Genomic DNA, 25,945 nt, shown 5'->3' with positions numbered 1-25,945 from the left:
CCGGCCGTGCGCGCGCTCCGTGCGTCTGAGCGGAGGCGGCGGGAGGAGGAGGAGGCGGCTGACGCCATGGAGTCGAAGCCGGTGGAGCCGTTGCTCTGTGACAGCCTCATCCTCTGGGTGAGTGGCGTCCCCGCTGCGGAGCGGTCGTTCCGTCAGAGCCGGGCGGGCACCTGTTGTGCTCGCGCTGTTGCCGCGGTGAGGCGGGGGGCGGGGGAGGGGGAGGGGTGGGGGTGTGAACGGGGCCTGCGTCGTGAACCGGTGTTTGGTAACGGGAAAACGTTCGGACGGAAATGGTCGCGTGGAGGCGGCCTTGTGAATGTCAAGTGGTGGTTCTCCTTCGGTGTGAAAAGCACTGCGTGATTAACGGTCATCAGGAGGAGAAAACACAGAGCTCCGTTCAGTTTGTGCTTTCCGAGTCTCTTTTGTGCCTCATTGCCTTTAGCATAGCCGCAGCGCCCTGCTCTGAGCGCGTACTGGATCCTGACCGTGACCTGAAGCAGTGGGTGAGCATCCAGCTCTGCATGCCCACCTGGCGCCCAACACGTGCTTTGCTAGGTGTGTGCTCTCACACCTGACACCTCATTCCTCTGACCTACTTTGCAACGTAGTAGAAACCAGTAGTGAGCGAAGATACGCTTGCAAAGTGCTTTCCGCCTTATATTCGTAGCAGGCTGGGCAATGGGAAGAAAGAAATCCATCTTCCAAAGCTGGGAAAGGGGAATTAAGTGCTAGGCCATCTGCAGAGGGGTCTACGACTCTCTGTAGTTACTGTTTCCATATGTTTATTTTTCAGTACGGCGAGGATCTGGTCACCTTGCTTGTGACTTTGTGTTCTGCTGCCGTATCCTGCTTTTTCTCCCCCCCCCCCCCCTTAATTCTGGCTTGTTTTATAGTGGGAAACATTGCCCAGAGGTGAAATGCTGCCTCTTGGTTCTGTAACATGGGTGTCATTGAAATTAATGTTTTGAGGGCATTACAGAAAAACAAAATGGAGTTGCATTGGACTACAAAAGGGATGTGCAAGAGTTTCTACGAATAATTAACTTGAGTAATACATGTTAAAATCAAGCTCAAAAGCCCACTGCAGAAACAATTTTTTTAAGTGAAGAAGGTAAACTGATTCCTACAAGTGAAATAAACCTTAACACCTTCCACTTTAGGAATGCATGGTAAGATATCTATCAGTAGGGCTGGGGATGCTGCAGAATCTTTGGTGTTTAGGTGCTGTTATAACAGGTGCTTTCTGCAGTAAAAGTTTCTTGGATGTCTTCTGCTACTTTTACCTCTCAGGATCTGCTGTTTTTGCCTCCAAACTGGAGCAGTGTTAAGATAAATGTCCTTACCTATGGGTCACTTCTGTGTAACAGATCCTCTGTAGGGGTATGACTGGAGTGCTGCAGTGCCTTTAAAGTGTTTGTGAGGTTTCTGTGCAGATGTGAGGCATATGTGCACACTGACCTTTACATATACGTGTGTGTATGTTGCAGTGTTACAGAGTATGTGTGTTTTGGTGTGTGTCATCTGTAGCCACTGTTAATTTAATAAAAGGGGGAGTGAAGGGAATGAGGAATGCATGTGGGAATTGGAAGTACAGCATGCCTTACAGTCTCTTTCCCCCCCATAGCTCATTTTGCAGTAGTGCTCCTTGACTAAAATCCCAGCTGAAGCATGTGACATGAGGTGCAGGTGACAAGTGTGAGACATGTGAAGTGAATCTATTTGTGTCCAAAGTTTAATAAAAGTCATGTCACAGCAAAGGCTGGATGTTGCTTGTACAGCAGTCACTGACAAAGCTTCACTGCTTTTTTCAGTTGCCGATATGAAACCTACCAAACCTGTTTGTGTACAAGCAAGCGTGGCTTCTGCTTGGTTGTGATCTCATTAAAGTGTCTTTTAGATATCTGGTTTGAGGGGAGCATAATTCAAAGCTTCACTTATGCAAATCAGAAGATTCATGAGCAAGCTGTTTTAGAACTGTCTCTGAAAAGGAGTTTGAGATTCTGGTGGGGCTGGGTCATCCTTCCCAGTTCTGGTATGGTTGCATGGAGCCAGGAGGATTTTTTTATACAACAGATGTACTCTTAATTCAATGCCTAATGGCACTGGCAGCATTTGGAATGTAATGTCCCTGTGACTGAGTTAATAGATTTAAATTGTGGGGTTGAGGAATGGGAATATTTACTGTTGCTCTAAAATCATTGAGCAGGTCCACAGAATGTCTGTCTGTTGTGTGTGTAATCAGGATGTAAAATGGTGAATCTCAGCCCCAGATTGTCTGGGTGAAACTGAGGGCATGCTTCTCCAAACGCTGGGTAGGTTTCATGACTGAACACTGTGAACATTGCATTTAATGCACAGTTGTTTGGTGGTATAGGCTTCTGTGAAGACACTGTGTATGTGACATAAAAGTAATTTTTAAAAAGTGTATTGTGAACCCAATAGCTATATGCCTATGAGGAAAATACCCACTTCTGCTGTAGCAGTAAATGGGGTGGTTGTTTAAGCTAGGCTCATGAAATGGTCTTCAGCTTGAGTTGCAGCGTGTCCTTGAAGCTGTATTTAGAAAAACTAATCAAATTTGAAAAAATTAGTGCTGCTTCATTCTGAAAATCTTCAGTTTCTTCTACTAACCTCCCAGATTTAGTTAGTTTTGTAACTACAGTAAAAACACTCAAAGGACATGACTGCATTAGCCTGGGGTTTGGAGAATCCATACTTGTCTACTATTAGATTGTTTGTAGACTCTTAGAAAGCTTTCAGATGTGCAGAGAAACTAAGACTCTTGGTCTTGCATTTTGCTTAATCCTCATTAACTGTTTTTATTCTGCTGGATACCAGTGTACATAAAGAAGTTGCACATCACAAGGTTTTCCAATGCTCTTTACTCTGCTTTGACAGAACCAGGTGACCTTGGTCACAGAACTAAAATGACAGAACCTGTTACCCTGCTTATTTCTTTGGTTTACAGGGGTGTGTATTCAGATGCCATAAAGCTCTGAGTTCTGACATGCTCTGTCTTGACTTGTGAGCTGCTGTGTCTGCTCCTTTGTTGACATGAAAGCTGCTATGCTATTAGAAAGCAGTGCTGTCAATCACTGCTGCTTTGGTTTGTGTTCTGCTTAATCTTTTATGTAACCTGCAAGGGATTACTGACTTCTTGCTTGCTGTAATTCAGGCTTTTAAGAAGACTTTTGAAATTGAAAAATAAATAAAAAAAACTGTTTGTTTGTTCCCCTCCCCCTCATTTTAGTAAGTGTATCTATGGGCTGATGTTTGAATCCTATGTTGCAAGGAAATAAATGCCATCTTCATACCCTCCAAGTGTGCCTTAGCTCTCAGATAGCTACATTTTCCAATGTTTTTACATAATTTTCTCCCTTTTGTTCTTAATCACCAAATAATCTCAGGACACTGTATTTGTGTTGTGACTTCTGTTACTAAGTGCATCCAGTAAAAGACTGGATTATTATTTTTTTCTCATTCAGTGTTCATTCCCTCTTCTGATACCAATTGCTCTTGAGGAAATATATATCCAGAATGAAGCATTCTGAGGAGTGGACATATGTGACCATAGTTTCCCAAATTAGTGGTCTGTATTTATAATAAAAGCACTAGTATGAAAAAACAAAGCTTGGTAATACAAACTTTTAAGGTACAGGTTGTAATCAACAGCTACAAATACTGAGGCAGTTGGGTTAAAATCTGCATAATTCAAACAAGATTTCAGGCTGCCCGTAATAGAAGGATGTTTTCTTGAAGAGGAAAAGGAAAATGGTAACTAATATTGTGTCCTTCTGTCTACTGACTAAGAGATGTAATGTTTTTTACTCTTCTAGTTGCAGACATTCAACACTGCTGCACCTTGCAGAAATGTTCAGGACTTGACCAGTGGTGTTGCCATGGCTCAGGTGCTTCATCAAATGTAAGTTGATACATAAGTTCAAAGAACAGATATTTAGTTTCTTGAGGCTTGTGTATTTAACGTGCACACTTTCCTACCTGAAGTTTATTGTATGATCTTTTTTAATTTTCATATCAGCAGTGCTTCTGTGGATACCCATGCTTTAGGGGTATGTTCCTCTGTGGAATGAGGAACTAAAAGTTCAAAAGGCACTGGTCCGTTGCTACTTAAAGTAGTGGTAGTGGGCTGATGAACAGCAAAGTCACTGCAGTTGTACCAGCACGGTGACAAACAGCTCAATTGAGTGACACATTAATTTTTGAACTTGAAGCCTCCTTGGGGAGGATTCTGATATGAGGCCTTTATTGACTGGTTATCGTTGCAGTTTTGGTTTTTGTGATGATTCCAATAATAAAGGAGAAGTCTGAATTATCATTTCCTGCACAAACTATTTTTGATTATTAAGAAATTACTTGTAAAAATGAACCTTTTTTGGCTGATAGATCTTGAAGTGTGTCGTGTAAAGACAGCTCGCCCTTCTCCTGAGGTCTGCAAGAATTGGTATAGGGTTGCCTGGTGAGGGCTTGCTGAGGGTCACTTCACAGATCTCTGTGTTATGTGTGTTAACAAGCTCTGCTTGTCACAGTTACTCAATGGCTTTTAGGTTAGATGTCCCTGCAGGATGCCACTACTGCTAAACTAGTGTGTCAGTCAAACAGCCATGTTGGGATTGGAGAATAAGAAATGATCAGCATTCCTACAAGCAAAGATCTGTAGCAGCAGTGTAGCATAATGGCTAGAACACTGGCTTTCTTTGTGTTTGTGGTGCTAGGCTCATGGATGCCTTAGGCAATATTATTTACAAGCAAGTTAGTGGATAGTAAGTGGGCATAATAACTGTCTTTTATTAGGAGCTTTGATATCAGTGGATAAACAATGCTGTGTAAAAGTTGGGATGTAGTTAGATATGCTGTGATTATAAGTCTTTGAAGCTTAGAGTGTATAAACTCCTCCTGCAACAATTCATTTATGCTGGTGAATGAATACAGTTCTGGCCAGGGTAACCAGAGATAGAAAATAAACAAAAAGGCTACTATCAAATGAAAGTAGATAAAATATCTGTATATTTTCTTGATAAGTGCCTTCAACGAATTGTGGTGAATGCTGTGAAAAGTCCAAATGTACCAAAGTAGGTAGCAAATTCAATGACAGCACTTTTCTAATGATGACATTTCTGTACAGCACTTACTGCTTTGGTAGGTATAATGAGCATGACAGAGGCCTTTGCCTACTTGTGTTTCCAAGTCTAGATGGTTCAAACCTGTACAGAAATTCTTTCTGCCCAGGAAAATGCTATCTTAATTCAGCCAGGAGGATGGAAATGTCCTTTGACATGAGTATAAATTGCAGTCTCCAGGAGTTCATGCCTCATTAGACACCCTAGTTAAACATCATGATGATTTAATGCTGAGAATCTGGTGACTTATTTATTTACATGTGTGCTTATTAATGTTTCAATCATTTAATTTCATTTCAGAGATGCTGCTTGGTTTGATGCATCTTGGCTAAATCGCATTAAAGAAGATGTTGGTGACAACTGGAGGATAAAGGTATTAAAAACTGATTAGTAAAAGTTTTGTCAGTGTGGTTAGGGTGTCTTTCCTGAGCCTGCCCAGCAGTCCAAAAGCTACAGATCAGAATTAAGCTCAGACTTGTTGAGGATATTTTGAACATACTTGGAACTGTCTATTGATAATTTGAGTGCCTTCTAGAATTGGTGTATGGGGATTTTCTGTTGTGATATTTCCCTTCCTGTATTATTGTGGTCCTTTCTCAGAGGTGCTTTAAAAACATTTGATTGTAAAATTATTAATTTCATTGTAGTCAAATAATAATTTAATAAAAACATGTAATCTTATCTTTCATGTACAACAATTAGTCCAGTAATCTGAAGAAAATACTGCAAGGAATTATGGACTACTATCATGAGGTATGTAATTCTGATTGTTCTAATCCATAAACATATTTTCCTTTTTCACCTAGGGATTTTTTTTTCCTCTTTCACCTGTGCAAAGTGTATTTTAAAGGCTTTTGGGATAGGAAGTATGGAATAATTGCCTGGTTAAATGGGAGGTCTGAATGAACGTTACATTAATATGATCATATGAAATTAGGTATGTTTCCGTATATCATACGTATGCATACTTAAGTGTTTATAATTTAGATAAGACTTGGAATATAACCTGGAAACCATTTCTCTTTTGCTGTCCAGGCAAAAGTCAGAATTGCTGAACTACAGAATTCTGCAGGCTTTTGGGTGTACCTCTGTATTTCCTCCTTATTAGTGAAGCTTTAATCCTTTTCTACACATGTAACAGCCCTAGGATTGATTGCCAGGATTGAGGCCCAGGAGTGGAATTTATTTAGGCCGATGAGGAGCTTTTTAAAGATGAGGGAGCAACTAAATTTAGAAAATGTATGTATTTTGATCTTATTGGTAGAAAAAAAAAAAAAACTTCTCATATTTGGGGGCTGAAATGGGATCTTTCAATTTACTGCTGTTGTATTTTCTTGTGCAAATTGTCATTCATTAACAAGCCAAAACAAAAAACAAATGAAAAAAAACCTACCCTCAAACAGACAAGACAACCCACCCCAGATAATAAACTTTTAAAACTTGTGTTCTTGCTAGGACAATTTTAATGAACTGTTAAAGTACATAACTTCATATCAATGAATAATTGCTAATTTATTTAAGAATATTTTAATGCCATCTACTATAAGTTAGATTTAGGCCTATTTGGAGGCACGTATTAGATGCAGAGATTCATAAAAGTCATCGTCTAGCCCTGTACTAAGTACTCCCCACCCCAGTATGCACCCAAGGTGGGGGGAGGGAGTTTAGAACTGCTTTTTCTGGACCAAAAAAGGGATAGTTTGTGTGATGTGTTTCATATATGAAGTCCTGTACCAAATGTTAAAACATCTGTTTTATCTAGTCCTTTTCAGATTTCCTAGCTTAATAACGTGTACTCTTCATAAACCAGTATTTTTAGTTTGTATCTCTGCATTTAATGTTTAAAATATTTTCCTTCTGTGAGTTTTTTTTTTGTAACAAATTTGTTAATGGCTACTTCACTGTCTAAATTTCTTAAACGACTCATTTTTTTCATGGTAAGCAAAAACAAAAGTCCAGTTTCTCTTCTAAATGATTTTTCAGTTTCTGGATCAGCAGATTTCAGAAGAACTTATTCCAGACTTAAATAAGATTTCTGAGAATTCCGATCCTACTGAACTGGGAAGGCTTATGCAGCTTATTTTAGGCTGTGCAGTCAACTGTGAAAGGAAACAAGGTATGTGCTGCCTTAATCTGATGAACAAACAGCAGACTGCCTCAGGATGTGCAAGCTTAAGGTGAAAGGCAGATACAATCTTTCTAGTGTATCAAGAAGTCTCTGTTGCATTCATAAGCCTAATCTGAAACTGGCATTTACTTAAAAACAGGAAACCTATGGGAATTAGTGTATAAAACTCAAATTTTGTTTGTGGTTTGGTAAGAGTAGTCTGAAATGTGTGGGGGAATTATTCCTTTGTAAAATATGTACCAGGACTTGAAACATATTATTCTGCTGCCACTCAAGCAAGTCAATTGAAAAACTGACTTTTGTTTATCTGTAGAGGCTAAAGATTGATTTATTTGTTTTCTCTCCCCAAATCTGGTGGCTGAGAAATCCTTGTTATGTTTTCATTCATAGTATAGGTTTGATTCCAATGTTATCTGGAATGATTGCCTCAAAGTGTGTAGGAAGTAAGCTGTCAGGTTGTGTTGGGAACGAAGATACCAGCAATAACTATCTTTTGTTACACTTGATTTATTAACTCAGTTGCAAGGGTTTTGACTTATTGCAAAAACTTACTCATATGTACATCTGTGTAGGTAGGTATTAGAAAAAGTGCTCTGGAAATATGGGTATCTTGATCTCCTTTCTCTATTATGCGTAGGATAAATTTGTTCACTTAGGAATTTATAATTCCTTACTATTTTATTAAATTATGGTGGTGTTGGTTAACGGTGATGCTCTGTGTGAGAAGAGCACTACCTGTTCAGAAGCAGCTTTTTAGGGAATAGTTTCTCCTGGATCTCTCTCTCTCAAAACAAACAAACAAAAACACAAAACTGTTGAGTTATTCAAACTGTTAAGATGAACATTGTTATGAATTTCTACAAATTTTATTTTCCACAGAACACATACAAAATATCATGACCCTTGAAGAGTCTGTTCAACATGTTGTCATGACTGCCATTCAAGAGGTAAGTAATAATTCCTAATCTAATGCTGAGAAGTTTGCATAACTGTTGATTTTTTGTGAATTCTTTATTCAGGTGAAGGCCAGGGAAGAATGTAAGTAATTCCCAATGATATCTGGGAAGATGAGGAACAAGAAAGAGATGAATAGACTCCAAAGGGTTTTGGTTTTAGTCCCATGTCCAAATGTACAACTTGTGGAGGTGTATCTAGAAATAAGAAATGGATCTAGTTGCCAGCTGCTGATTATTCTGGTGTCTGGTTCTGAAATTTCTTTCCCATTTATAGTCTTGCATCCAGACAGTGCTGATTGTAACTGTGAGGCTGCATTGTTCTGACAGATCACTCCAGCTCCTGATGTAGAAACTCCCAGCTGCGTCTCTTCTATTTTTGTCATGGTTCTCTTTCACTGACATCTTATTATGTTCTTAGTTGGATCATCTCAGTGATCCAGCTTAGAGCAAGTCACATTTGTGGGCGTCAGGACTGTGAAGCTCAGGAAAGTGTGGAAGGAATCAATAGCTACAATACTGATGTTGGACAAAAAATTAATGTGTAACTGCACATAACAAGTTAATATTAGGTTTTAAAATATTCTGATTCAAACGAGCTGCATAGTTTTAAAATCCATCGTATTGGCAGAAGTAAATCCATACCTCATTAGTTATTTTTTAAATAATTAAACTTTCTGAAGGACTAGAAATAATAGTGTACTTCCTGAGTAAGCAGTAAAGCCCTTTAACTGCTGACAAACAATGTGCACCTTTGTATCAGAAATACAGGGAAAGATGTATTAATGTTCCCATTGTTTGCTTTTAATGACAGCTTACAGTGACAGAGTATGACAACTATTAAATTTGCAGAGTGAAATCCTGTCTTCTGGTCTGCTCTTATAACTTGATTGAGGATTATATTCCTCCAGTGACATGCTGCTATTTGTACTAAAGCTGGGGAGTTGGGGGGGGAAGATCTGTCCTCTTAATCTACATTTTCTTCAAATCCTTTATCAACAGTGAGGTGATTTTTTTTATTATTATGAATCTGCTTTGATGTGTTGGAGAGGAACAAGGATGTGTTGGAAAATACAACTGGTGTGCAATAGACGAGGAATTTTCAGAGTATTACCCTCTAATTTAACCTTCCTTTTTATTCCTGTGGCTTTTTTCTGTAGCTCATGAGCAAGGAAGCAATGGGTCCTTCTGTGAGTGATGCATCAAGTGAAATCGAACAGCAGGTAACTGCTTCATGCTTCTTAGCTGTTACAGTTCAAGACTGAACATTATGTTGTTATCTTGACCTTCCTCAAATGAAGAGTACTGCTCTTCCTCTCCAATTCTAAAGACCAAAACCACCAACAACAAAACAATCAGCAATCAATTAGATCTTTTTGTCATCTCTGCACAAACTGCTTGATGTCTGTTCCAGTCAGAGCTGACATGATTAAACTGTACTGGTTCAAAAAGGGCAGAGCAATATCCTGATGTAGGTTACTAAACAGTAAGGTAACACTCTCTTTTAGTGCCAGTTCTAGGAAGGGCTTGTGTTAATAAAGCATCTTTAAACATATAGAAAGAAAACTAGGTAGTCTTCCTTGGTAGGGTAGAACCTTCCAGTTCAAGCCTATGTTTCAAGAAGAGATAAGTGTACATCAAGACTCAGCTGTATCAGGATAAACCCTTTGTTTCCTTCTGAAATGAAAGTTATTTGATTGTCCAGGGTAAGCTTGAATTTGGAAAGATGCTGCTGTACGAACAATGAATTTAATGCTGAGGAAAGGAAGACAGGCATCCTGCTTTTAGACTCCATCTGCATACATGAGCCTCAACTTCTGTTAATGAGCATATGTGATCCGATAAGTTGAAGGCACTTAACAAACATAGATTTTAAAATTATGGCAGTACAGTTACCCTGGTTTTGTTTTTTGTTTTTGTTTTGCTTTTAGCATAAGTTGTATTGCATCTGAATGTTTGAGTTTCAATACTTGACTTGTTATGAGCAGTATTCATTTTAACTGTGGTTAAATGAACTGAGATCCTGATCCAACAGTATATATAGGTTTCTAACTGTGTGAGTGGCCTAATGTCCTTCTTTAGACAATTTGTTTAAGCAATTGAGGCACTTTGGAGACTGGAAGTGATTGACTATCTTTGTTCTTTAACAGCTTAAAAGAGCTTTGGAGGATCTTCAAGAAGCAATAGCAGAAAAAGAAGAGCTGGCTCAGAGATGTCAAGAGCTAGATCTACAGGTAAGAAGCAGCAACTTATTTCTTTAATATGTAGTAGTGGTGGTGTTAAGATGCAAAAATTAGGCTGTTCAAAATGGGAATTTTGCATTCATTTAACTTCTAATGAGATTTCATAGTTGTGTGTTCATGGGGGGTGTGAAAGCAACCATTCTCTGCACTGGAATACGATGACTTTCCTGATGGAAGTGTAAACAGGTTCTGTGTCAACTCATAACCCAAAGGTTTCTCCATCTGCTACCTTTATATTCACCTTCAGTAGCAAATTGCCATTAAAACTTGGCATATATGGATTGGATATCATGGCTTTTAATCACTGCTGCTGTTAGTCCTTTGAACTTTATATATATGAAAAAAAGCTGTTCATTTACTTCTCAGTCGTTAAATTTAATCATAGGAAAATTATGCTGTTTTCAAAAGTAGTTGATGAAAGATTATAAAATTTATCTAAAAATTTATGAGCTTTCTTATACACAGTTTGATCTTGGAGAATACTTTGGGAAATGGAAATAAACAAATTACTTGCTAGCCTCTGCTTAACTGCAGAGATAGTACATGTACTTCTGTTTTTAGTGGTAATAGAAGTTAATCAAGTCTCTTTTGAGAAAGGAGCGTTTACTTCACAGCCATAAGTAGGAAGCTGAATTTTTAATTAATTTAACTTTTTTTCTGAAGAAAACTAGAGAAGTGCTAGTCCTAAATCTGATTGGTGCTTTGTGGTGCTATGTTCTGAGAATAGAAAGAGGCTAATGTGTTAAAGTGGCCCATCTCGTATTTGATTCTGTACAAACATTTGTGTGGCATCTTCTTGTAGTAGCCAGAGTGCTATACTGGCTGTATGAGCCTTAGTAATAAATAAATCCAGAGACCAATTTTATATTTCTTACATACAGAAGTGACTGAAATAATAGTGTCTGCAAATAAAGAGAGTTAGTAATTGGAAGATACGTAAGAAGATCTGCTTAGGGAAGTAAACTATTAATTCAGTTCTTTCTTCTGTAGCAGTAGTAAGCCTTCTTGGTGAAAGAGATGTGAAAGTTCTTGTGAGAACTCTGAGAAAACAATTTCTTTTAAATGTGCAAGAGGATTGCTTTGACAGCTGAACTTGCAGGCTTCCACTGTTCAACTTTGGATAGCATTGTATTTACTGTTCAAATTTCTCACTTCTGGATATGGTGAGATAACAGTTCACTTCCTTCCGTTAGGAAACTTGGTATGTCTCAGTGGAGAGGTCCTGAGCTTTCTCTGTTATCCACGAGTTTTCTGTTAATTATGAGTTAAATAAATCCAGTTGCTCATAACTTAGTGTGGCACAAAAGATATTGAGGGTTGTGCACTGCTAAATAAAAAAAAAAAAAGCTGATGTCATCGTAGTTTGGTAGTTCTTCTTTTCTGTTACACCAAAATAATACAAGAGATATCAGGAACTGAGAGAAGATGGAAGACTTACTGAGTTGTGTGAAAGGGTTTGTTGGTTTGTTTGCTTGGTTTTTCATATCAAGGACAGGTGTTCTTTTAGAATTATTCAACAGCTGTGAATGGTGGTGCACTTTAACAAGTATTACACTGGGCAAGGGTGACATGCTGTTTACTCACAGGTGTTTGTGCATGCATGTGTATAATAAGTTGTTACCCAGTACTTAAAAATGACTGAATCTAGAAAGTCAGCATCTTATGAAGTGCTACAGGAAATATGGTTTTGTTTTTTAGATCTGTTTGATAAACTTTTTAATGACAATCACAAACAGTTTCTTAGTGTTGCATTGCTTAGATTACATGTATCTTATGTTTTATCTAATAATGTCACCATGATATGCTTTTTTAATTTATTTATTGAAGCCATAATAATGATTGACACTTCTCATTTAAACTAATTCTTAATAAATTCACTTGTAAGGTCTCAGTCTTCCTTGATATATTCCAAGAATATAAGAAAGGTAGGTTTTCTTTATGATTCAGGAAAGCATAACCCAAAAAGCATATTGTCCCTGTTTAAATGCCAGTTAACTAACACATGCTACATGCTCTTACGTTTTATAGGATGTCAACATTAACACAGTAGTTTCCACTAGAAAAACTTAAAAAGTTCTGCCCTCTTAATCCTTCCCCATGTTATGGCTGTTAATATACTTACTGTCCCAGTACAGCGTTGTATTCTCATTTGCTTAGCTGTGAACACTCAGTTTCAAACTTGTTTGATTGTTGCAAAAAATGCATGCTGTATATGAAGCAGCCTAGGTTTTTTCTTTTGTGTGTGTGCTTACTAGCTTCTGGTGCTTGGAACTGCTTCTTGCACAGCCATTCACTGCTGAGCGCACGGCAGTACTGTGTTGGTGTGCGAGCCAGTACCATCCTGCTTTTATTGTTAAGGACAAGCAAGATGGAGAGTACCTTTACACCAGTTATTAACAGTTTTTGTATGATGCCCATTGTATCTTTTCTAATGAAAATCAGTTTCTCTCCACGTCGCATTGAATGCCTTTCCCATGGTTTCAGTTACGAAAGTTTCTTTTTTTTTAGAGATACTTTTCCTTTAGTGCTTAACACTAAACATCTGTATGCTATGTATATTACATTCTAAACACTCAGGCTTTCTCATAAACTAATTTGGTGACATGCTGCTGTCTTGCTTTAATTCTTTCCAATTGGACAGGTCTTACAATGTTGGTGCTGTTTTATCTGTACCAGGTGGCTGCCCTTCAGGATGAAAAAAACAGCTTGGTGTCAGAAAATGAGATTCTAAATGACAGGCTGGAGCAATTAGATGACACTCTTGGTGATCCAAATATTGTGGTAGCAAAAAAGTATTCTCATGCACAGTTGCAGCTAGAAAAACTGCAAGAAGAAAACTTCAGGTATGGAACCATTTTATTTTCCTTTCAAAAAAGCCTTACTTGTCATGCCAAATATATCCTGAGAATTTCTGGTAGTCCTTCAGGATTTTCCATCTTAATTTATTTTGCTATAAAAGTTTTTTACTACGATATTAACTTAAACTATTTTAAAGACAGTCCTTTACCTTAGAAGAAAAAATTGTTATTTTATAATTACTATTTTATGTCCCTTTAAAAAAGGTGATGGAAAGCATGAAGAATGCCAAAGTTATTTATATATATATTTAAAAAAATCATCTTAATGCGTTGCTTTCTTCCACACATTAGTCTTTGTGATCCATATTAAAAAAAATAAAATTTTCATTTATTTTTCATATGATTCCCTGATATACTGATAAATATAATAATTCTACAGCATGTAATATAACCTATTATGGTTTAACAAATATTTCATGCTTACTGTACTGTTTTTTGGCTTCTTAAATAAATAGGTTTTCTTTTTTAAAATTTATTTTTAATAGCTCTTGTACTAAATGGAATGTTATAAGCAGAATGTGTAATGAATATGTTCTTAGCAGACTTCCTGTTTTTGATCTGGTAGGCTTGAAGCTGCCAAAGATGATTATCGTGCCCATTGTGAAGATCTAGAAAAACAGTTGGTTGAACTACAACATAGAAACAACGAACTAACCTCATTGGCTGAAGAATCTAGAGCCTTGAAAGATGAAAATGATATTCTTAGGTATGTAAATCTGCTCCACATTAGTAGGATTCAGTGACTAAAGCCAAAGCTTCACGTTTCATAAGGATTTCGGTCTGCAAATAGGTCTTGTCCAAACAAGATCTAAAGTATGTGTTGGAAGAGGGCTCTTAAAGCTAAAATGAAGAGCAAGCTTACATGAATGGCTTCTCTAGTTTGTATAAGAACAGCAATATAGAGTTCTTCTGTTAGGAAGGACTGAATGAACGCAGAAATCACTGTTCATGTGGGACGGAAGGAAGCTTAAGCTCTGGAAGAATAACTATTTTTGTAGGGGTTTGTGCATGTACTGTGCTAAAGAGGGGCGTTTGTGTTGGCAAGAGCCTGCCCCTCCTGATGTAGGAAATCATGTGTGCAGCTAGAACTTTGCTGTAACTTTTGGTCTCTGAATTCTAAGTTAGATTTAGTTTCACTACTTGATACTGCTATTTATAAAATAGAGAATCATAGAAGCATTTAGGTTGGAGGAACCTTCAAGATAATCAGGTTCAACCACTGTGTCAACTGTAACGTCATAAAGGCTAACCATAAACGTCCTGTATGTGGCTTATATACACAAATGTGTGAATGTTGGGGGTACCCTTAGTATTTTCCAGTCCTTCACATCCAGCCAAGTGTCCAAGCAGATAAAGTATCAGTTGCTGCTAGAATCTGGCCCGGCTTTTGTATGTACTTGCTTAGTTGCCACTTGTTATCAGACATTTGAATGGGCAGGCAAATCCCTTAACATACTGGTGCAGGAAGCAAGTTACCAGGAGAAAGAGTAACAGCAGGGTTACTCAGGAACTGCAGTAACAGCAGCAAGATGGAACAATGTGGCAGCCTTCCCCCATGGTTTTGTACATGCCCTCAAGTGTTACATCAAGCCTCCCTGTGAGCATTCATGTCCCAGCAAAGAGAAGGGGAAAATGGAGAAAACTCTGAAGTATGTTGCATCTTCCTCTGCAAATAGCTTGAACATGCACGAAAGAAGAATCAGATTTATTTAATCTTTGAATGAGCAGACTGTCTTCTAATTCCTGTTTATCCTTTAAGAGCTACTGCAGACAAAGCAAGCAAGCTGGAATCAACTGTTGAAGTGTATCGTAAAAAGCTGGAGGATCTGAATGACTTCCGAAGACAAGTCAAATCTCTGCAGGAAACTAACATGATGTACATGCACAATACAGTCAGTCTGGAAGATGAACTAAGGAAAGCCAATGCAGCCCGTGCCCAATTGGAAACCTACAAAAGGCAGGTAGGGATGCAGCTGTGCTAAAGATGTTATTTTTTAATTCAGATATCCTTACCTAAAGGAAAATATTTTTGTTTCATTGGAAAGAAAAATAAATAAAAAAGTAACTTAATCTAAAATGCCATGGACTTGGATATTCACAAATGTGAGTTACCTCTCATGGATGACAACATCAGCATTAATTTAACAGGCCGTGAACTTAACCTATATTATCTCCTTAGACCTCTTAGAGCTCTTTTTTGGTGAAAAGTCCTTCACCTTTAAAAAGCAGAAAAACAAACATGTTAACAATCTTAACTGTAACTTCTTGATTGGTTGATTGTCTTTTAGTTGGTGTTTTTTCTTTTCATTTACTTTAACTGAGGTAACTTGTATTCTTGTGAGAAATCATTTGGCTGCTACTGAGATTATCACTTGTGTCCTTAACTTCAGAAGAATGTATTTTAAAGAGTTAAAATTACATTTATGATCATTGGAAAAGTTGAAAATTCTAACAATTGTAAATGTACCATGTTGAAATATTTATATGCTAAATGTAATCCCTTAATAAAAAGGTTCAGGAGCTTCATAACAAGCTGTCTGAAGAATCTAAAAGAGCTGATAAGTTAGCATTTGAAATGAAACGACTTGAAGAAAAACATGAAGCTTTAGTTAAAGAAAAAGAGGTAAGTATGAGCTTATTTGAACACCTAATGAAAATTAGTGTGTTAGTGAGACTGTGTGCATGTGCATCTCTGAAAGAAAAATATATATTAAAAAAGTAATGTTAGTACTAGCCCTTATTACTGTTATTTAGGCTTAAAATGTTGCAGTATTAATTACTTCCATCTCAAATTTGTGTTCTTAGAGACTGATAGTGCAGTGTGATGCATTAAAAGAGACTAATGAAGAGCTCCGCTATTCACAGATGCAGCAGGATCATCTGAGTCAGACGGGTATTGCTTTATCTTCAAAGGCTTTTTTCTCACTGTCAGTGATTTTTGTGTGTTTGTTAAACTGAACCTGCTGTGCTATTTCAGATGCATCTCGTATTAAAAGTCATGATAACCTTGCTGCTGAGATTTTGCCAGTGGAATACAGGTAAGACATAAAGGTTGAGTTTGTTCTATGATTTCTGTGGGTGGGGCGTAATATTAATTCTCTCCATGAAAGCTCAGTATATTCAGGGCCTTTTCACCCACTTTTTGATTACCATCCCTGGTGTTTATATAGATCCCCCCATATGTTTCTTAGTAATGATTTCTTCATACTATAGTTGATTTGCATTCCTTCTTAAAAACATAACAGCTTTCTACATGTAATACACAAAAATATGCAGCAACTGAAACAGAATAGCTAATTGCTAGCTCTGCTTACTTTAGAATCCTGGCAGAATGAAGCATAAAGACAAAAAAAAAAAAAAATAGAGCTTGGAGTTGCATAATCTAAAACTTTGCTCGTCTCAAAAAGAACCCAACAAACAAACAAATAAAAAAAACCCCACTTCTTGCAGAGTTTGAGAATTTTCAGTTACCTTTTCATCCAAAATTGAATTATTGCCCTATCTGTGTTCTCCAGAACTTGTGTTCGACTTAGGGTGAATAGGAGCATTATCTCTTCTTTGTAATCAGTTGTCTGTTTTGTTCTTGGTTATTTGTTTTATTATTTTTTTCTTCAGAGAAATGTTTATTCGGCTTCAGCATGAAAATAAGATGCTTCTACTGCAACTGGAAGGATCAGAAAATGAACGTATTATGGAGCTCCAGAAACAGCTGGAGCAAAAGCATTGGACAGTAAACGAACTAGAAACTGAAAAAAGGTGATGGGAGAAACAGCATCTAATTATAGCAAGATGTGGTTCCTGGTCCTTCAGAGTGGCACGCATCTGTAGCAGAGCAGTGTGCTGGAAGCCAGTTGTCCATTTAATTTCACCAATGTGGAATGAACAGGAAGGGATAATGAGACAAGCAAGAAGGAAATCTTAAATGTGATGTAAAATTTGGCAGTTCTGAGTCTGACGTGGTATGAGGGAACTGTTTGTAGAATACTCTCATTCTTGGTGGAATGGATGTAAACTCAATTTCTAAAGCTGCAAGCCAATGATGCTAAAATATGGTTTGAATTTCTGTCAGTTAACAAATGCTGAAAGCAGTTTTGTAGGACGTGATCATTTAGGAGCAGTTAAGTTTAAGTAAACCTTATTTCAGTCATTATAAAATGTTTAATAGAACTGCCAATGTTTGTTTCAGTAGGTCTTTCAGTCATACTAAAATAATTTGGAATAGTTTATTTGTGGCTTATGTTCTGATGGGTAAACCCTCTACAAAATTATCATCCAGTCATGAAGAAGAGTCTCACAGTACTGTGATCTGTTTAGGTGATATTAACTGTCTCTTCTTGGCTTTTCTACCTGAAAGGCTCAATGAGGAGCGTATTGGAGAGTTACAACAGCAGATTGAAGATCTGCAAAAGACTTTACAGGAGCAGGGCTCCAAGACAGAAGGAGTAAGTGGAAGCTTTCTTGACCCTGAATGTGTTCTTATTTAAAGTCGTTCAGAGTACAGCATCAAATATTGTGTGTTTGGTGTTGACAAGTACTGGGAAAGTAGGATCTCAGCTAGGTGCTATTTTTTTCCTTTTTTTTCCTCCCCATTTAAGAAACTGTAACTCTTCTGCCTTTTACTTCACTTCTGTAAGTCTCTAGTTTTATGCTTAACTGGTGCTGTGCTGAGAAGGATAACTTTAAAGAAAAAGGACAAGATAATTGGTATCCATCTGGTGCAAAAAATAGGAATGCAGTCATGGAAATAAATGGAAAATGCAGGTTCTAAAGCTGGCTTACCTTATTTAGATGTGATAAGTTTTCAAGAATCATTTGTAGGAGTGTTTCTAATACTGCATGTTGTAAAATACTGAAATTAACTGAATTTTAACTTTCCTTTGTAGTCTAGCAACCTGAAGCAGAAATTGGCAGCACACATGTAAGTAACACACATATATTCACAGTAACTTAATTATGCCAAATAATTTGATTCTTGTAGCACATAAACTGCCCAAGACTTCATAGTGATATCTCATGTTTTCTTTCTGAATCACTGTCTTAAGAATTAGCATTTGAGTCTTTAAGCTCTGGTCTTGAGAATCTTGTCACAGTGGTATCCACTTAATCATCTCATCTTCACTAGTGCTAATTAAATTGTTCTGATTCTATAGCACTTAAAAACATCACTTGTACTTGACTCAAAATGCCATTAATTATTCTGAAATGTATACATCCTTTCAGCAAACACAGTTCTTGCTAAGGAGGTGCTAGGTATTTTTGTTGTTCACTTCTCTTCTTGCTTCAAGCCTTAAGTAGCATTTACATTGAATCTCAGTAACAGCTTGTATTGCTCTGCAAAAATACACACGAATATTGTAACTCAAAAGAATCACCAGTTTAAGCAACAATTTTAAACATTTCCTATGGTTAACTTGCAGCTATTGTATCTTAGAACTGTGCATGAAATTGTGCATAGAGTTAAACTTAATTATTTCATTTGTAGGGAAAAGCTGAGTGAAGTTCATGACGAGTTACAGAAGAAAGAGGCTGCTCTTGCAGAACTACAGCCCGATGTTAGTCAGAACCGTAAGTGGGTTTTTTGTCTGTTGATGGTTTCTTCCTCCCTGTGGATGATTCCTCTGAAATGGTTTGCACAGTCACTGGGCTATGAGATACTTGTCTGAATAAGGCTTTCTTCTTGAGTATGGATTTGAAACCTGAAAAGCAATGGCTTGGGTTTTTTTGTTTGCTTTTGGTTTGTTTGGGTTTTTTTTTTGCACACAGCGGCAGAGGTTGGGAGGGGCATAACTTTTGTTGAATGATACCCTGTAAAATGGGAGTTCAGAGTTGTATGGGACCTTATGGTAAGGTTGAAATAAAAATAAAACCTGAGACAGCAAACTGTTTAGCAGCTATAAAGTTTTTTGGCAGCGATTAAGTACCATGTCTATTTTCGTTTTGTTTGTCATTGTTAATGGTTTTTATAAACAGCCCAGAAGATTGGGGAGCTGGAAGCAGCTTTGCGAAAAAAAGATGAGGACATGAAAGCAATGGAAGAAAGATATAAAATGTACCTTGAGAAAGCAAGAAATGTGAGTGACATATTTCTGAAGATAGGCATTTGTCTTTGCAAATTGTTAAACACATTGATTTGTCCTGTTCCCAAACCTCTTCTGCCCCTGATTGCTTGATTCCAGTCAGATATGTGTGAGAGTGTATCGTTCAGCCTGAACCATGAGATGCATTAGTGATTTTTCAGCAACTTTTAACATCCTATTTCATACCGAATTGAACAAAACCAACCAAACAAAAAATCTTGGTTCTTGTCCTCATTGCCAGACTTGTGCTTGGCCTGTTTTTGTATTACTGCTGGAAATGTGGAGGAAATTAGGTGCAAAGCAGACATGTAATGCATTTGTTTTGCCTTTTGTAGGTGATAAAAACCTTAGACCCCAAGCTGAATCCAGCATCAGCAGAAATTATGTTGCTCAGGAAACAGATAACTGAGAGAGACAAGAAAATTGAAGCATTGGAGGTAAAATCTATATATAAACTTAGAAGGAACTTCTCTAATGTGTTCTGCTGTCCTCAAGTTACTAATGATCCAGTATCCTTTAATGAACGCTCCATTTATTTGGGAACTGCACAGACTATTAAACCTGTAGATTTTTTAGCAGTGTATTTCCTTGAAACACAGATTTGGAATATTTCTAAAAACTTTAAGAAGTTTTAGTGGAAATACAGAATGATTTTGCTGCCACGCAGTATCTTGTGCAGAACTGCAGAGTCTGACCTTTTTTGGTTGTAATGAAATTCACTTTGTGTGACTGATGAGGTGGTAGGGCAGTGACGTGTTTACTAGACCCGTGGATCAGCTGGAGTGGTTGAGGAGTAAAACATGCTAATTTGGTAACATTTTGTTGGCTGCGCTTCTCTGAAAGGAGTGTTGGCACAGTCCAAGGACAAAGGAAAACTGGGAAATGCTGCATTCAGTTTTATAGTGATATTGATGGGACTGGTTGAAACAGTTACTTGAGCAAATACAAAATTCATCACTAAAACTTTGTGGGCCTGGAGGATTGACTAAACAAAGGTTGTGGCCTCAAATTTCTTTTACATGTAGAAATTAGTAATTAGAAGTATACAGGGAATAGAAATTCAGAAATGTGACAAGAATGTTCTGCCAAATCATCTTCTTGTCCTTAAGTCTTTTTCCCTTGGAAGCTCAAAAAGACTTCCAGACTATTTCTTTTGCAATACGATTTCATACTTATTATTTTCCAGTTTGAAAATAAGTTTTGAAGTTGAAGTGCAACCTATAGGTAAATGTTAGTTGCTTCTTGAGGTAGTCAGTGTCTCAAGTATCTGTGTTGTTTAAGGAAACAACTTTATTTACATTTATACACCTAGTTACTTTGCCTGTTGAAGCTTTTCCACTGCATGATGTATTTCCCTCAGTGAACTGCACTAAGTTTATTCATATTATGTCTGTGCTTTAATTGAGATTGTCTTCTCCAATATCTCTTTCCAGGCTGAATACAAACTTGCTAAGTTGCGTGATTATGAGGAAAATTTAATTGTAACTGCGTGGTATAACAAGGTGGGTGAAAAGATGGTTTGTCAATGTTTTAGAAATCTGAAAAGTGCATGTTGTGGCTGTGAAGTCTTGCATCTTTTTTTCTTTTTTGATGTTCAGTATAAACTGGTGCTTAGGACAGAAAGCCAGTAATTTAGCTACTTGTCTGAATTAGCCAGCTTGCAGGTTAGCTTGGCCTCATACCTAAAAGCATTGAATTAAGGAAAGGAGAGGAGCCTGGGATCACCCCAAGTTTGAAGTGAGATCACTCTCTTCTACTTCCTAATCCCGACTGCAGGCCAGAATGCAAAATCTAATGAGTCCGAGTTAACTTGAGGAATACCAACATCAACATTCCCAATAGTAATACAAAGGGAAAAATCTTTTAACAGTCCACTATTTGGTAAAATTATTATATTTAATTTTTTCTGCTTGGCTTTAGAACAGGAGACTTAAAATTTGTCGTAGGCTGTGACTTCCATCTTAATAGTCATAAGGTGCTGTAAGCTTCTACTTGGATTTGTCAGACCAAATTCTTCAATGCTCGATAGTCACTTCTCTCTGTTTCTTAGGCTTGAGGCAAAGAGAGGCCATGATTGCAAAGGCTTTCAGACTCCTACTTCAGATCTGTAGAGGCCTTAGCAAGGCATTTGTGAAATTAAGCTAGAGTCATGCAGCAGTGTTACAGTGTTAGATGTTAGATCCCTGTGAAAAGGACTAGAAAAAGTTCGTTTTTATTTGATACAATGTAGAGTTTAATAAAGAGTGAGGAGGGAAATCAAACAACAAAAGCAGTTAAACATCATGCTTAATAAAGGAACAGCTTTACAATAAACTAAAATTAACTATTCTGTGATGAATGAGTCTTTTCTTCTGCATTGGTTCATACCTTGTATGACACTACAAAGTTCTACAAGAAATACAGTGAAAGCAATTGTGTGCCTATTAACCTAAGCTTTGTGTGTGAAGGACAATTATTTTTTTGTTTTGTATTGCTGTGTGTAATAAGTGTTTTCTTCTTTGCAGAGCCTAACACTGCAGAAATTAGGAATGGAAGCTAGACTCCTTGGCAGTGGTGGTGCCTGCAGGGATGGCCCAGGACGTTCCTTCCTAGCTCAGCAGCGTCATGTCACCAATACTAGAAGGAATCTTCCTGTTAAAGTACCAAGTGCAACATCTGACTAAGCCATAAGGACCATGAGGGAAACATACATGCTAAAGTGTCCTTAAATGTTTTATAGCTTCCACTTTTAACTATTTGATGAAAAACTATGTTACAGTAGTGGGCACCTGTGAATTCAGCATCAGGATTTATCTAGAAGTGATTAACTTGATCAGTGGTATCTAGAAGGTAGCACATAGATTTCCGAGTAGAGGTAGATTTAATAACTGCAGTATGTATTTACAAGCACAACTTAAGATTTATATTTGCCTTGAAGATGTATTGTAAATATAAAAATTGGCACTATGTATTTAAAACTATTCAATGTGTTTGGGCTAGAGAGTTGACTTTGGTAATAGGAAGATGTTATGCGAAAATATACTTCAGGAAACTAGCAATGTTTGACATTTTTGCTGGCCTCTTCTAAAACAAAGTTTAAAAAATTGGTGACATGCTTTAAAAGTACTTCTTACATAATATGAAGTACAATTTTAGAAGCAAGAAAATATTTGCATTTATTTAAAAAGAAAAATTTTAAATTATAGAACTGGTTGACCTGTATAACAGGAGCCAGGCTTTGTCATCTTAAGTACGAGACTCAATTATTCAGTCTATTTAAATAAAGATCAAGTTAGTGCATATATACACTAAGGAAATCCTATCTTTAAGATGTTGAATTCACCAAAGCCAAATAAGCTGTCTTTTTTCCTGTTTAAAAAACAAAACAAAGCAAAAAAAAAAAAAAAAAAAAGCTATTGTGTTAACTTAAATCTGGGCTATGTTTTAAAAGTCTGGAGTACCTGTGCACTAAATTTGTGAGGTATGTGGGGGAACAAGGGGGCCAGGGTTCAGGTGGTGATGGTGTAGGAAGAAACCTTGTTTTCCAGCTATTTATACAACCTTAGGAATAGAAATTATTTTTCCTTCAGTTTTAAATGTATAGCTTCACTGCAATCGTTCTGAACTAACTGTGCTATGCAGGTGAGTGAAAGGCTGCTTTGCTAATCCTTGGAAGCAAAGACTGAGGGAGAAAAGTGCACAAGCTGTCATAATTCCAGAATCTAGGTGTAGTATGATGAAGTCAGAATTGATATCTGACACTTGAGTGGGGGAAGTTCTACCTTTCACCAAACATGTGTCACTTTATTGAAAAAGTGTTCTATTTTTTGTGAACTGTATTTTTAAGAAGTTTTATGTCCATTTTTTGCAAACTGTCTAGAACAAACTCACTGCAACTGGTTAAATAACATAACAGCAGCCCTTTAAATGAATACACCTAACAGTACGCATATGAGGCTGCTGCACTTGTCTGTAATCTAATACAAATCTTAACTGTAGGCATCAGTGGAAGCATGTAGTACCTTCACCACCAAGGCCATCTATTTGACAGCTGGGTTCAGCTTTGCTTGGCAAAATTGAAATTACTACTTCGAGTGTGGTTTGAATTGTGAATTTTGAGTAGTCTTGCATTTTGTATGGCCCTCAATTCAAGCTTGTTCTTTGATTTTTTTAGTTTTTTTCCCTTCCCAATCTTCCTTTCCAAATATCTTAAATTCTTTCTTGGGCGTTGTATGCAGTGCTAGGGGAAAGTTCTCATTTCTAATACTTAACTAAGCATTGCTTCTTAATAGCATTGATGGCTTATACACCTAAATCTTTATGCAATGCTTCTTCTGAAGCTTGTATCTATACAAGGTATTATTTAAGAGCCAGATTCATCTAAAAGGTGGGGTGATATGAGAAGAAAACATTCCCAACCAACTGCTGTCAAACAGTTGTGTCTGTCAGTTTGTGTTCTTCAGGACTCTGTGCTTCTTTGACTACCTCTTGGGTTTTGAAGTCTTCTACTGCAGCAGTGATGGTTTTGTTTTTTGTATTCTTAAGATGCCATTGTGTGTTTAATCTCTTAGTGGTGTGGGAGATGGTGGTGGGTAGTAGAACATGATAGTAAGCACTAGCAGGATGCTTACATTTCTTAAAGCCTGGTACTTCAGTGTGTTCTGGTGAAATATGAACCTGGTGTTGATGGTGTTGAATGAGTCTTCTAACTTCTGTTCTTTACAGCATGAAAACTTTGATGGGTATCCTTCAAGTATTCATCCTGTTCATAGGCTTGGTACATACAGTGTTCTCACAGTAGTAGAGCTGTGTCAGTAGTCGTATCAGGTGCTGAATAGTGAAAACCTTGGGGCAGATATCTTCGTATACTTCTCAAAACTGCAGACCCTGGGACCAAAACTGACCAAGAACCTCCTGATTATTTAATTAGAAGCTTGTCTCCTAAGCAGCAAAGAAAAAATTAAATACCTAATTACAGATGGGGATAAGCCTTTTTCAGAGTAGGAGTGGTCTCCAGTGATCCCACTGAGGATGAAAACATTTAAAATGTTCAGGTATTTGAAGAAAATCTTACTTATTTGGCTTTTTTTTTTAACTGTTAAAACTTAAATGGGAAAATGCAATCTTATTTAGTGTTTCTTTAGGATTTTGGGAACCTGTGGAACAGTGGCTGTTTTGTACTTGGTTGAATTTGGGTTATGCTCTGTGAATGAGGAAGTGATGCACAGAAATAATTATTTGAATATAAGCCATACTGTCGTATTCACTTCATCTCATCTGGGTGTGCAAAAAGGAATGAAAGTATTATTTTAATGTTAACATCAGTAAGATCAAACTAAAGCTGCTGGTAGAACTGCTGTGTTGTAGCTATACTTCACATGCCATGCAACAGCAGAACAACTGCAGTGTGCATTTCCAGATTTCATGGTTAGGAACAGATTCATGTGAGGTGAAATGGTGCAGGATTTAATCAGCACTATGAGTGATTCTGGTTGGTTTCTGGTAAAAACGGGTAATATGAATCCAAAGAAGCAAAAATAAGTTTTCATGACATTATCATTTAACTGATAATTTTCTTTTATGTAAGATCTAAGAAAATAATCACTATGTAAGAGAAGTCTTTTGTAGCAATAATACAAATTTAGGGCTAGTAGGTTCTTTTACTCAAGGTGGATCGGGCAGTGGTTTTGAGAAGATGATTTTTAGAGCTGTACTGTATTGTAGTGGATTAAGAAACAGTCACTAAAAATAGATTTTTCACCCAACAGGTTTTTTTTTTCCTGCATTAAATACATATGTATATAGGTATTCTATTTTCTATAATATACGCTTACTTGAAAGTAAATAATATAAGCAATATCAATGTTTCATTTAAGTAGCCATAGTCTAGGAATTAGAGAGTGAAAATAATTGAGTTGATCGTGTCCAGTAAAATAATTTTCTTAAGGCTTCCTTGCTGTTTTCCTTTTCCCCCACTAGTCCAGCTAGAGGTAAGATTTCCTGTTGTATCGGTGTCTTACATCCTCAGTTGAAAACAAACTTGTATTGCATAGAACTTGAAAAGTTGCACTAATTTTTAAACTCCTTTTGGTTTTATTTCTTTGGAAACAATTCTTTTATATTCACATAAAGATTTTTTAAGTTAATTCGTTGGTGTCTTTTTTCTCAGTTATGCCCTTAATGTTACCTAGCTCTAATGCAAGCACACCTTCTTGTAGGCATGCTTTTATAGTCGTGCTGTATTGAATGTTAAATGTTACCTTATGGGATGTGTATCTTGCAGCAACAAACTAGAGGTATGCTGCCCTTCTCAGTTCATTCCTGCTGTAAGTTGTGCTTCCTTGTCCAGCTGATTGTCTCTAGCAGTCATCTGAGAACCTGTGCAAGTGAAGCTGCTGGAAATTAGCTGTTGAATGACTTGAGTAATTGCTTATTGCTACTAAAAAAGATTCACATCTCTGCATGCTCTCTTCAGCCACACCGAAGAGGACAGCTCCCAGCTCATTATTACTTGGAAAAGATGACTCCAGAGTGAAGATCAGCAGGAGGGAAAGAGCCAGCTTTCCTTC

The 25,945-nt window shown here is 37.2% G+C and overlaps 1 protein-coding gene across 1 annotated transcript; it reads left to right on the top strand.

The window, feature by feature from the left end:
* Positions 1-47: 47 nt before the first annotated feature.
* Positions 48-22,769, top strand: HOOK1 (hook microtubule tethering protein 1). Its single transcript, XM_065738050.1, has 22 exons — positions 48-117; positions 3,837-3,922; positions 5,439-5,511; positions 5,841-5,891; positions 7,122-7,254; positions 8,146-8,213; positions 9,380-9,442; positions 10,370-10,453; positions 13,139-13,305; positions 13,886-14,026; positions 15,080-15,281; positions 15,833-15,943; positions 16,126-16,213; positions 16,298-16,358; positions 16,936-17,076; positions 17,675-17,762; positions 18,204-18,238; positions 18,803-18,885; positions 19,291-19,391; positions 19,733-19,834; positions 20,831-20,899; positions 21,902-22,769. Exons 1-22 carry the CDS (start codon positions 67-69, stop codon positions 22,058-22,060), a joined length of 2,157 nt encoding a protein of 718 aa, XP_065594122.1. The 5' UTR covers positions 48-66; the 3' UTR covers positions 22,061-22,769.
* Positions 22,770-25,945: the final 3,176 nt, after the last annotated feature.

The sequence above is a fragment of the Cyrtonyx montezumae genome, unplaced genomic scaffold (genome assembly GCF_038088225.1).
Source record: "Cyrtonyx montezumae isolate F1298 unplaced genomic scaffold, pur_monq_1.0 scaffold_1, whole genome shotgun sequence".
NCBI lineage: Eukaryota > Metazoa > Chordata > Aves > Galliformes > Odontophoridae > Cyrtonyx > Cyrtonyx montezumae.
This window is presented reverse-complemented; position numbering and strand designations above follow the sequence as displayed.

Excerpts from the sequence above, each read along its gene's own strand:
- HOOK1 (XM_065738050.1), top strand. The coding sequence starts at position 67 with ATGGAGTCGAAGCCGGTGGAGCCGTTGCTCTGTGACAGCCTCATCCTC. Across the intron at positions 3,923-5,438 it reads GCTCAGGTGCTTCATCAAAT|AGATGCTGCTTGGTTTGATG; the intron begins GTAAGTTGATAC and ends ATTTCATTTCAG. Across the intron at positions 14,027-15,079 it reads GATGAAAATGATATTCTTAG|AGCTACTGCAGACAAAGCAA; the intron begins GTATGTAAATCT and ends TTATCCTTTAAG.